Source organism: Lycorma delicatula, chromosome 5, assembly GCF_047948215.1.
Source record: "Lycorma delicatula isolate Av1 chromosome 5, ASM4794821v1, whole genome shotgun sequence".
NCBI classification, from domain to species: domain Eukaryota; kingdom Metazoa; phylum Arthropoda; class Insecta; order Hemiptera; family Fulgoridae; genus Lycorma; species Lycorma delicatula.
The window spans coordinates 137,502,370-137,515,478 of record NC_134459.1 but is presented as its reverse complement, the minus strand read 5'-3'; the positions used below and the strand labels follow the sequence as shown (position 1 = coordinate 137,515,478).

General features: G+C 30.1%; 1 protein-coding gene across 4 annotated transcripts in view; it reads left to right on the top strand.

Annotated features, from left to right (window-relative positions):
- The window catches only part of LOC142325405 (tight junction protein ZO-3-like), a 981,859-nt gene that overhangs the window by 961,272 nt on the left and 7,478 nt on the right, over positions 1-13,109 (top strand). For all 4 annotated transcript variants that reach the window (XM_075367134.1, XM_075367133.1, XM_075367135.1 and 1 more), the window contains one exon: positions 7,024-7,363. In XM_075367134.1, the coding sequence (XP_075223249.1) occupies positions 7,024-7,363 (340 nt within the window). The remainder of the gene's footprint in view (positions 1-7,023; positions 7,364-13,109) is intronic.

Sequence of the window (13,109 nt, the reverse complement as noted above, 5' to 3'; positions counted from 1 at the left end):
TGTGAAAGAGTGGTATGCATTAACTTTGGTTTTAAGCTGGGAAAACCATAGTGGAAAGCTAAAATTTGCTTTAACAAGAATTTAGTATTAAATCTTTGAGTATATGACTATTCTGGTTTATCCATCAGCTGATGATGATTAACTTCCCATAATGAGCTTTCGTGGCAGTTTGAATTTTAACTGGTGGAATATTTAATTTAGAAAAACAAATTTAGTTTACAAAGTAGTCATTGAAGTGCTCAGCCATAGATGTGGAGTTTACAATTATTTTATCATTTACTTTCAACTCAGGATAATCTGAGTATGTCTTTTCAGTAAGACAAAGTTCAATATTAGCAACTTTTCATGTTGTTTTTGATTTATTTTCAGCTGGCAATGAATTTATTATTCACCATTCTTTTACTTGCCCTTACAACTTTATTGAATATTTTTCTACATAAATCATAAAGTGGGAGTCTCTATTAAATATACTTTATATGAAGGATCTGTTTAATTTTGGCTGACACCTTTATACCATTGGTCCTACCCAATAATTGTGTATTATGGGTGTTAATATTTTGCCACATTCTTTTTTAATAAAAGTTTTTCTAGGAAAGACAAAGTTAAATGCTGTAATATATTTATTTAAAAGATCATTGAATATCACATTCACATAGGCATGTCAGTCTCAAGTTCAGTAAAACGATCCGAAAAACATTTTAAAGAAATGTCAGTGTACATAAGTATTGCTCTATTTTATCTTTTTTTTGGGCAGAGTTATAAAAAGAGAATCATGATAAAAAAAATCTGAATTTATATTGTAAACAAATACATCTACCAATTTTTCAATATATTAATCGATACATCCTTATGTCACATCCAAAATCATTATCCTTATTGTCACATGCAAAATAACTGTTGCATACAATTGATTATATTGTATTTGATAATAAAGGTCCATGTCTACTCTTTTTTTGTTGATACCAGAACCATTAGTATACATATTGAAATTGGAATATTTATTTTTTGCTTCTGTTTCGTTAACTAATTTTTTTGGGCCTTCTGTTTATTTATAACTTTGAACTATCAATCCATGAGTTATACATGTTGTCCATACATAGCCATTTTACCATCTTATCACCGTTGCAGCTTATGATCTTATCTGACATGTTTTTTCAAAATATTTAGTCTTTGCCAATAAATGTTTATAAAACCTACTTACTTATGTTCATAATATCATACCCAATATCTGTTCATATGTGACCAGTTGACCTATGTGTACAGCATGTATACTGAATATTTGATTGGTGCAATTGGGTAAATATTCTTTATCAAACATATGTATATACTCACTTATGTGTATGTGATTGCCCACTTTGAATTTTTGTTTTGATTTCAGTAACTTTTTTAATGTGGCAGAATTTATGTGCCTCAACACGAGTTCTTTGTTTGATTTGTTCACACCTGATGGTTTCAATTTTATAGTTCTGTACTCTGTATTATCAACTCTTTTTTATCAGCTTCTGTAAGATTCACCCATTTGTACAATCTTTGTTTTTGTTTTATGAATTTTGTCCACATTTTAGTTTTAAGAGTACGGCATTAAAGTAACCAGTATTTTTGTCAACAATCAATTTGAATTCTACAAATATACCATATCAAAAATTGTCTTTGATTTTTTTGTAGCACACATCAGTGGTTGTCATCTTTTACTTAATTATTTAATACTACTAAATAAGTAATAATAGGGTTAAAAATAAGTACTACAGTGCTGATTAATGGGAATTAAATTTTTTTAGATAATTGTTTAAAGTAATAACATAACCCATCAGTACCCAAGTTCTTAGTACATTTGAAGGATGTAAGAATTTAATGTATTCTTTTTCAAATGCACTAAGAACTTGGGTAAATAAAATATTTTAAGCTAGTACTTAACCCCTATTATTTGTTATTTAGTAGATTAAATAATAAAATAAAAATGTCGTTCATCAACAATGTTGCTACAAACAAATAAAAAAATTCTTGCAGTAATAATGGGTGTGTTTTAACTCTAGCCTTTTACACATATACATTTTTATGCTCACAGCTAAAATGTGTGTGTTTTTAATGCTTGCCTATTAAATGTGTACATGTAAAAGGCAAGCGTTAAAAATGCTCTTTAAATCTGTGCATTTTAACCACAATGTTTAAAACACGTACGTTAAAAACATGTGTGTAAAAGGCGCATGTTAAAAATAGCTAGCATTGAAAACACGTGCGGATAAAACGCAAGTGTTTACACCACTTATATAACCTTTTGTTACTCATACAATTTCCACAATAAACTTGCATATAATTTCTTTGTATATGACAGTCAGTGATTTTCTTTCTGTGAACCAGTACATACACTATGTACATACACTATCGTTTGTGGTGAAGCCTTAATACTGATGGGTGAGCTCATAACAGTTCTCTTGAATTTTTAGACGATTGCTTTTTCAAGTAGAACTTGTAAATAATAAAAAAAAAATGGAGAACAAAAAACATGTTTTTTTGAAAATATTTTTCTTGCTGGTAAATGAGTAAAGTAGCTTCCACTTATAGGAAGCAAACTGAATTATTTTCCCTAGATATTGATCTGAAGAATATTTATCATCAATTATCAATTGAGAAAGTAAGAAAATTATAAAAAGATTTAATTAGTTTGTAGTTGTAGGTAATGTTACTAAACTGTATTAGTCTATGGGGGCAGTCATAAGGGAAGATTTAAACTATTTGAATATTACATTTTTTGTTTTATAAATATTATTACTATTATTAAATGCTATTATTATTATTAAATACTATTTGGAAATATCTAGATAAAATGATTTAATATCTTGATATAAAGATTCGGTTCATGCAACAATTATTAATTTCATTTTTTCTTCTTCTTTATGTAGTGGTTTTTTAAAAAAATAACCATTGTAATCTGAGAATGGAGGCAAGAAAAGTTAAATCTTTCCATTAATGTTCTAGTTCAAGAAAATCTATTCTTTACACGTATTGAACTGAACAAGACAAATGATACAAGAAAACATACATCAATGAGAAATGAATATTTTCTCTGCCAAGTAGAGTTTTATTTAATTTTATTATTTAAAAAAATTAGATTTTTCAAATGTATGTGTAAAAATTGAACATTTGGAAGTGTAAACAAAATAATTGGATTTTTTCTTTTTATGTCTTTCAGACATAGATGTTGTTGTTCAAGGTTGCATGCAATGAAGAATTCAAGTTACAGCATGCCAGCTCTCCCTACACTTAAAGCATCCCAAGTGTATATTTCTAATCACAGAACATTAGTGTAAACTAATTTGTTACTGATTGTAACAACTGATGTTGTTACTGATTTGTTTGTTTTTAACATAATTTTTTTCATGATGAAAAAATTTAATATTTGTTAGTATTATTGCACAAATTCATTAATGTGAGCATTCAGAATATTTACACTAAGTAAACACGTTTTTGTATGCTTGTAATATAAAAAATGTGTGTTTATGTGTAAAGTATATGAAGTTCAGTGTAAAATGTTATTTTATCTGGGCAACATTTGTAAATGTTTTTATTTGCTGTGTGACTAAGGTTAGTTGTGTTACATATTTACGTTCTGTCAGTTTTATATTGTGTACTATTTTATATGTAATTTTTCATAATTATTTTCATTATTTTTTAAGACAATTTATTATCTTTATGTAGTTGTTTTTGTAAATATACACATTAAAGTTGTAATACTATTATTTTTCTATTTAAACAACTTATCCCACACTTCATAAAAGAATATGTTGAAATAGAAGTTTTTTTTAAAGTTATATAAAGAAAACAATTTTTTAATGTGATAATTTTAAAAAAAGATAATAATTTTCTTAGGCTTGAAACTGAACCAAATTTTATAAAAAGTACTGTTTTAAAACCTACTTCAAAATGTTTCCAGTCACACTTGGTTGCATCAGGTCTTAAAGAGTTATCTTCAGTGACTGTTCTCATTCTGGCATTAGCTGATTTTATTAATGGTCATTTTTCTTAATTAGGCAGACATGTATTCAGAATATGGTTTAAAAATTGTTGGATTTGCAATGTATCAGTTCATTTATATGTTGTCATTATATGTTTCATAATAATAAAGTTTGTTGAGGTATTCTTTTTTGGTTGTGTGTAGAATATCAAGCCTGTTGTCAATGTTTGATTTGTGTCTACTATATGGGTTGGCTATTGTTGACTACATTGCTGCATAGGTAGGTTAGCAGTTATTGCATTTGTTTGAAGCTGCTTCTCATTGACCAGTTTAGAACATTATGCAGTTAAAGTTAGCTGTAAAATACACGCATGTGTGCATTTTTGTATTTTTTGTCTGGATCATTCTGTTTGTTTGATGATTATGTTCATGAACGATTCGTTTATCTTACTGAAGGTATGCATATCCATTTCTTTTTAAATTTATGAGCTCCTTGTGCCAAGTCTGTATATATACGTTAATGTGATGAATTTGTTTGCCTATTTTGTGTAGGAGTGTGTGAGTAAGTGTGCTGTTTAACTGGAAGGTATTTTATAGTGTAATTCTTTTATGTGGTCTTCAGAAATATGAATCCATTCTTAAGCGGTTTGTAGATCATACATCTGAAAGCAGTTTAAGTGTGTTTAGGGAGTTTGATGTATTGTGAATGAATGTTTGCCATCGGTTGTTTTTTGTATTGGAAAGTATGTTTTTGTGATGGTCAGGTCAGCTATTTATTAGCTGCTAATTTAAAAATCTGGATAGACTGTGACAGAAAACAAATCATTAACCACAGAAAATAATCACCAAGTAAACATAAACATAATGCTCCTGGATTATATGTACAGAAAAACTCTGAATAAAGTTGTATATTGGTCAACCAAGATGTAGTTGCAAACAATAGGTATAATGTATATCAAAGCCCCCTTCCTGTAGTTACAACAGAGTCAACATTTACCAACCATATCATAGATGCAAATCACAAATACAACAACCTTGATATTCTAAAAAAAGGGACTATATACTAACAAACTAGAACATTATAAAATATATAATCATGTTGAACAATGATATAATAAATCAACCGACAATTAAAATGCAAGCACATTTTTAACTACATTTTGTACACATATCATGTTAATTAAAAAAAAAAAATGCCAGCAATAACATCAGCGTGACATGGTCAGAACTGGAGTGCCAGTTCTGACCATTTACAACTGACTGGTACTCCATTTGCAAGGGTTTTCAGATAGCCTTACAACCAAGTGTGGTTGAAAATTTTGAAGTAAGTTATTAAAAATATTGTATTTATAAACTTTGGTTTGGTGTTTTTTTCAAAAGTTCATAGTTTTTAAATAATTTCCATTGCTAACCATAATAAAAATACCAGATTTTATGTCATTCTTTAACTTTTTCTTATTTTCATCATTTTGAAATTTATACATTTATGTCCATAGCAGTGTGTAGTAAAAATTCAGTAAAATTATGAATTATGTAATGAGGAAAAAAACAAATTAAGTAATAGTTTACAACTGATTTTATGACCTATAGTTCCTGTTGTTTTGTGATATACTACTATGATTTTCTGCAAACGAGAATAAGTATATTTTAAAAACAAGTTATGTTCTTTTTTAATTTGAAGATCGGTCAACAGCAATCACTAACATGCATTCTTCTCACTATGCAGTCACTTTCTTCATTTATTCACATTAATATGTTTTCTTTAATTTTTGTTAAGTTTTATGTCTTCAGTTTACCATCTTCGTCTTATCTTCCGTCTTTCCACGTAGTATGTTCACCATGAAATTACTGCATCAAAATAAATGACTGAAAATGGGCTGTTATTTTTCTATGTTAAGAAAAACTTTATTTTTGTCTACACTTCATTGAGAACCTACTCATTTTTAATTCTAGCAAATCTTGAAATTTTTTCATTTTCTTTCAAAAACATCATATTCTCAAGTGCTTTTAGTTTTTTTGTAATATTTTCTAATGGTTCATGTTTTCACATCGTTCAAGACTAAACTCAACATGTAGCGTTTAATAAATTATTTTATTTTATTTTTTATTATTTAAGTTATTAAAATATTATTTAAGTTATAATTAAGTTATAAAATATGGGAGTATATTATATGGTTAGCAGGAACATTATGTGCTCCAATAGATAATGATTTATTAACATACAGTGATTTCAATTGGTGTGGACCAAAACATGCTTAATATAGGAATATAATTAACACAAAGAAAAATTTTGAAATTACTTTATTAAAAGTTTAATGAATATGATACATACTAATTTTCCATTTTGTTTCTGGAGAAGTGTGCTCATCATTCTTATCTTGTTATAAAAAAATTCTAAACTGTAATTAGTCTCAAGTTATGAAAAGGCCGAGTGTATCATTTAAAAAAAAAGTTTATTACATGTAAGGTTCTGGTTAAGTTTTTAGTCATTTTTTCATGGTGTTATATCTCATATAGCAATGGCTTATTTATGGTGGTAGTAAAGTTAGAGAAATTGTAAAACATTTAATGGTAGCAGTGATCACATGAAAACTTGTAAGGTAATTATAGTGTCGTTAAACTCAAGTAATTTTTTTAAAAAAATTATATATTTCTTTCATATTTGAACATTTTTAATTTTTCCACAATTATCATATGTTCTTTTAGGTTTGTATTACACATAATTAAATTGAAGACCATAAACAAATATTCAATTTTTTTTTAAATTAGTTTAATTTATTTGATTTATAATGTTTATGTATTTAGTGTTTTTTATTCCCTTTAATTTGCACAGTAAAGTATAAATGTAGAATTTTTGTATAAATTATTTTTGTTATTAAAATTTGTTGGTAATAAATCAATCGGTAACGTAAATTCTGCAGTAGTGTATTATAATTAATTTCATACATAGATAAAATAATTTTTTTTTTTTTGTTCTGTATTGTAGAACTTTATTATTGCTCTCGTTTGTTTTTTAAATTTTGTTTTGCTTTTTAGTTATTTATAATTTTTTATTATTATTATTTGTGCAGGCCTCCTGGTGTAGTTCCAGAGTATAATAGTAAACCGCTTCCACCTCCTAAGAGTACACCTTCAACCAATACTAGTAATAGTAATAATAACAATAATAATAGTAGTTCTGGTTCTAATCCTCATCAGTACAAACCTGTACCTCCACCAAAGCCTAAAAATTATAGACCGCCTCAACAGCAACCACAACAGCAGCAACAGCAATCTCAACAACAGCAGCAACAACAGTGGTCAAATTATAATCAGACTCCTTCACATCCAGCTAATGGAACTATGTACCAGCATACTAAATCATACAGCATGGCAGATAATAACAATTACACAACTCATCTACACAATGGGGTAAGTTTTTGTTTCATTTTGTAACTTAAGTTTTTTATCTATATGTATGCAATTGCTGAATTATGATTTTAAACATAATTTTATTTTTATAATTTTATTCCTCTTTATTATTAGATGCTGTTGCTTATTGGTTAGGTTATCTTTCAATCTTCATCAACTCATAAATCATGAGAGAAAGTGGTGTGCTTGTGAATTGGCTTTAAAAAGCAAACATTTTTAACATTAATTAGAATACACTTGTTTTAGAGAAAACTGTTCAAAATGTTGTAAGACCTAATAAACTTATCATTTAAAAAGCTATGTTAATGGGCAGTGCTTCATTTCTTTAAGAACATTATATTATTCATGAAATTTAATTGATATTAAAAAAAACATTTTAAATGATTACTATTGCATTTCTCCTTTCTAGGGATTATGTAACGAGCGACACACAAATCTCAATGAGTACAACAAATAAGTACTCCTATAGTGGTTTATGATGAAGTATCCCAACCGACTTGTCTGAAGCTGATGCCACCTAAGTGCCCATTGCATATCTATCGTTTGAGTGATCAATATCAACAGAACTTAACCTATAAGTGCACAATAATATTTTGAAAAGAATTTTAAAAAGATATAATAAAGTGTATGTTTAATTTTAATGTTGTATAAGATTATAATTATATATTTGGCAATTGAAATAGCAGCTAGATGTTTATGTGCGATTGTTCTGCAATGGATAAATATACATTGATCAAATTGTAATCCATCATAAAATTACAGTTTTGCATTGCGTTCTGAAGAAAGAAAAAAAGATAAATTGCTTTATAAGTGTAAAGCAAATGTGGAAGACTAAGTGCTAAGGACTTCAAAATAAGCATAGAAAGAGTAAAAAAAGTACTTATAGCTAACATGTAACATTGCACCATGCAATTATCTACCATGTCACCATCATTATCACCATGTAATTATATAATATAGTATATAATAAATAAACATATATGCTAATCACTGCTATTGGCACTATTACTAAATGTAATTATTTATATTAAATATGATGCAGTGTAGTACAGAAAACCTAGTTTTATGAGGAAAGGAGTTCATCAACTGAGTAGAAAGATCATAATTAATATATGTCTATGACTTTTGAATGATTTTTGTTCTCTATATCCTGTTTGAAAATTTTTGTTTTCATCTAACTCTAATGTATGGTGGATCATTTGGAATAAATCTAAATTATGTTATTTATTAAGAGTATTGCTGTAAATACCTTGAGTTATGTTATGAAAAAAAGATGTACATACATTTTTATTTGTTTTATGACTTCCTACTTTTAATGACTTGTCTTAGAACATCTGCCACTATCAGATATATCAAAATTATTATTCTTGTGATTACTAGAATAATAATCTGATATGATTGTGTTAATGTGTGATTACGTATTAACAAAAAAAAAACAATATATCTATTGCATAATTAAATGTTGTAGACTGGTGACAGAGACTGATGCTTCTGTCCGTACTTTAAGGATGCTATGAGCCATCCTTAAAGAGGCATTATATAATTGTTTGGGTTTTTTGTGCCTGAGATTATATAATACAATGGTTCAAATAATCTTTCTGAGTGTTTAATGCAGATCTTGATTATTTTTGTACATATTAGCTATGAAATTTCATATTGTTTGCGTTCATTTGAGTGGTCTTTACATATATGCAAAGGTTTAAACCTAGTTTTGGTAACTGTATAATTATGATAACATTAAAATAAGATTAAAGAGAGTAATTTGGCTTTGTGATATTCATTATATTTAATTTATTATAATTTTCTGCATTCTATTTATGTGTATACTGTTTCCATTCTGACCTATGTATAAAAACTATTATAATTGTTACATATTTTCTTATAAAATCCAGTGTTTTACTTTCATTGGTGTAATTTGTTTTCATGAAATATTATTTGTACATTATTATCAATTCAGAAGTCTTTAGAGGCTTTTATAAATTTGGTAAATGTGTTGGCATATACTCCGGTAAATCAAATATTAACTGGAATTTTTTATTTATAGTTTATTGAAGGATAATAAAAATACATACAATATTATTTTTCTACATAATTTCCTTTTTTGGAAACACATTTTTCTCAGCGGATAGGTAGCTTTTTGATCCCACTATCATAAAATGAAGATAAGCGTGATGTCAACCAAATGAACGCTTCAACAGCAGCATCGTTTTCAAATTTCTGTCCTCCAAGGGCTTCTTTTAATGACTCAAACAAATGATAATTGCAGGACGATAAGTCCGGACAGTATGGAGGATGCTTCAGTGTAGTTAAAATAAGGATGCAATTTTTTTTGAGTTTGAACTGCAGTCTGGGGCCGAGTGTTGTTGTGAAGCAGAATGACATCTCGAATTGAGAATTGATGTCTTTTTTGATGATATGAAAGTTTTGCATAATCTAAAAGTTGGCAGTAGTACACAGAATTCACTGTACGACTTTCATGGAGAAAATCAACATGCAAAATTCCTTTGAAATCAAAAAATATTGTAGCCAGAACCTTTCCAGCGGACATTCAAGTTTTGGCTTTAATGGGTACAGTTTCTCCCCTTTTTTCACTTTGTACTTGCTTGTTTTGATTCTGGGGTGTAAAGGTGCACCCTTTAGTTTCATCGCTGGTCATGATTCAATGAAAAAAAATTCTCTTTCAGCTTGATAATGATTTGTCCACTGGCATACCTCTAGTCAATTGAGCTTCTGATCTTTGGTGAGATAACAGAGGGACTCACCACTGTGCTCCCACTTTTTAAATCCAAGATCACCATCCCAACCTCCATAGGGGAAGACACTCACCTTGTGACGATTCCAGTCACCCCCCCTGTTCTTGCCCTGATGGGCTGTAACGAGAGTCATCTTATAGACCATCAACTACTGATTACACCTCACAGTAATAAGCTAGGCCTCGGTTGTGATGCCACCGATTTAAATATTTACATTGGTGATTTTTTTAACTCGGCTTTTGCCTTCACTGCAGGCCTCATACGGACATCTTGAATGTCCTACATTTTTGCCCTCTAAACTAGCTAACCGAGCTCCTGGAAGCATGAACCCCACGCCTAGTTCTACATTTTACAGAGCCAATTTGTAAATGTCACTTCGATCGAGGCAATAGAAAAAAAACATACAACCAGCAATGTTGCTCGCAACAACAGAGTTACTCCTAGCTCCCAAATTGAACTCATTTTAGTTCATCAAGTCAAGTTCAGAGTCAAGTTATGAACTCTAGTCTGGTCCAGTAGGGAGAGGCAGACAGACCTCCTACTCCCACTCAGCTCCATCGTAGAGTCCTGCGTGATATTTACTTTCTTTCAACCATCGTTGAGATTCCGCTACACCTCACGGCTGCATGGGATCTATGCCCTTGGCAGTGCAGTCGTTATCCTGCCGACAATCTAAGATCACCATCCCAACCCTGTAGGGGAGGACACCCACCTAGTGACATTCCAGTCACCCCCCCCGCCACCTGTTCCTAGCCCTGATGGGCTTTAATGGGAGTCGTCTATCACCCTCTGACTTTTTACATCTCATAGTAATAAGCCTGGCCTTGTTGAGATGCCATCGATGTAAATAGACATTTACATAAGTGATTATTAACTCAGCTTATGCCTTCATTGTAGGCCTCGTCTGGACATCTTGAATATCCTACTTCGTTTCTCTCTGAACTAGCTAACTGAGTTTGCGGAAGCATGAACCCTGCACCTAGTTCTACTTTTATTGAGCCAATTTCTATGAATATCTCGAAATTCGAGGAAAATTCACACATCATACCACCAAAAATGTTGCTTGCAACAACAAAATTTATTCCTAATTCCCTTACTGAACTCATACTTCAGTTCATACTCCAGACTTCCAAGCTCACCATCATAACCCCTTAGGGGGAGACACCCACCTAGTGATGTTCCGGTCGCCACCCCCCCCCCATTCTTGGCCCTGTTGGGTTTTAATGGGAGTCATTTATCGCCCTCTGAATTTTTACATCTCATAGTAATAAGTCTGGCCTTGTTGGGATGCCACCGATGTAAATGCCTGTGTAGACATTTGCATCAGTGATTTATTATCTCAGCTTTTGCCTTCGCTGTAGGCCTCGTCCAGATTCCAAGATCAACAGTAATGATTGCCTGAACACTGCCGTAGCTTATTCTGATCTCAGAAGCAATTTCTGCAATTGTTAATCAATGATTGTCCTTGATAAGCTAACAAGCCATGAGAATGTTTTCAGCAGTAGCACTTGCCCTTGGGCGTCGTTGGTGACCTTAATTTTCAACTAGTTCTCATCCTTCTGAAAACTGTTTATAGCAATCATACACTTGAGTCTTTTTAAGTGTATTGTCCCCAAACTGTGTCTGAAATCTTCTCAAAATTTTGGATGGTTTCACATCCTCTGCTGTGAGAAATTTAATAATTATATGTTGTGCAACACGTGATGATACCTCCTGCTCTGACATTGTGATACTGACTAGAAAAAAGTGAGTTGGCTTTCTAACAGTGGGATCCCCTCCTGGCATCTCTATGTACAACACTGAGAAGCCATGTCCCTCTCCATTAGCCGTGCGTCAATGACAACAAAAATTCCAGTTTATATTTGATTCACCCTCGTAATAAACACTAGAAATGTAGGTTATTTTTCTCTTAGGATGTAGTTTTTTTTTCTGTCCTATTAGAAAATTTTCAATCATTGAAATTTTTTATCCATTGGCTGTAGTTTTATCTTTTATGGATATATTTATTAATTATTAAAAATACCCCAGAATCCAAAACAATATAACAAAAGACCCATTTAAAACAAAATGACAGATAATGCATTCAAATTTTAAGTTATTTGGTAATGAAATATTTTCTATTTATAATCAGCCAAAAGAAAGCTTTCAGAATCTAAGCTAAACAAACAAAATTCAGTATTCAGATATATCAAAAAGTAGTTCTTAAAAATAATGTCTGAACATTTTTTAGACCAACCAAACAAAACTAAACTTTTTTTTTGAAAATTTGATTGCCTATTTCCAAGGTATTTATTCAAACTCAACTGTACATAATATTTAATAAGTTAATAGTATGTTGAGATACCAATGACACTAATGCAGATAATGAAGCAGGCTTAGAATACAAAAAGAGATTTTAAAAATAATCATGTCAATAGGAAAAATGACATAATAGTCGCTTTTACTGAATGGTAAATTAGTGTCTATTGTAGTGGAAGTATTAAGCTTTTCATCAGAATTGCCCTAGGTTTGAATCTCAGTCACACTTGGCACTTTTTACTTCCATCGAAATTTGAACCCTACATTCCCAAACAAAAAATTTGACCTTAATCAGTGAATTAATCATCCAAAAAAATTCTTCTTTGGTTCTTATTAATTTATCATTGAATTCAGTAAAGAAGTTTATGCTTCTTTTTTAATGATGAAATGAGATTAGAAGAATAAGAAAATGTCAAACCTAAGGAATTTGAACCCAAAAAATTCCAGATAAAAGGAAATATGTTACTGGTCTGTCATAGAGGTTGACGAAGTTGCATTCCTGTGATGAATTCGGTTTAAAAAAGGAATATAAAATCAGTAAAGTAAGCTATATTATACAAAGCAGGTTTATATATTTTCACTACACATACATCATCATCATTATTATTATCATCAAAATAAAAACTTTATTCTTAGTTGCAAATAATCTTTATTAAAAAACTGATTTGATTTTTACTTATTTTTGATTTGCATAC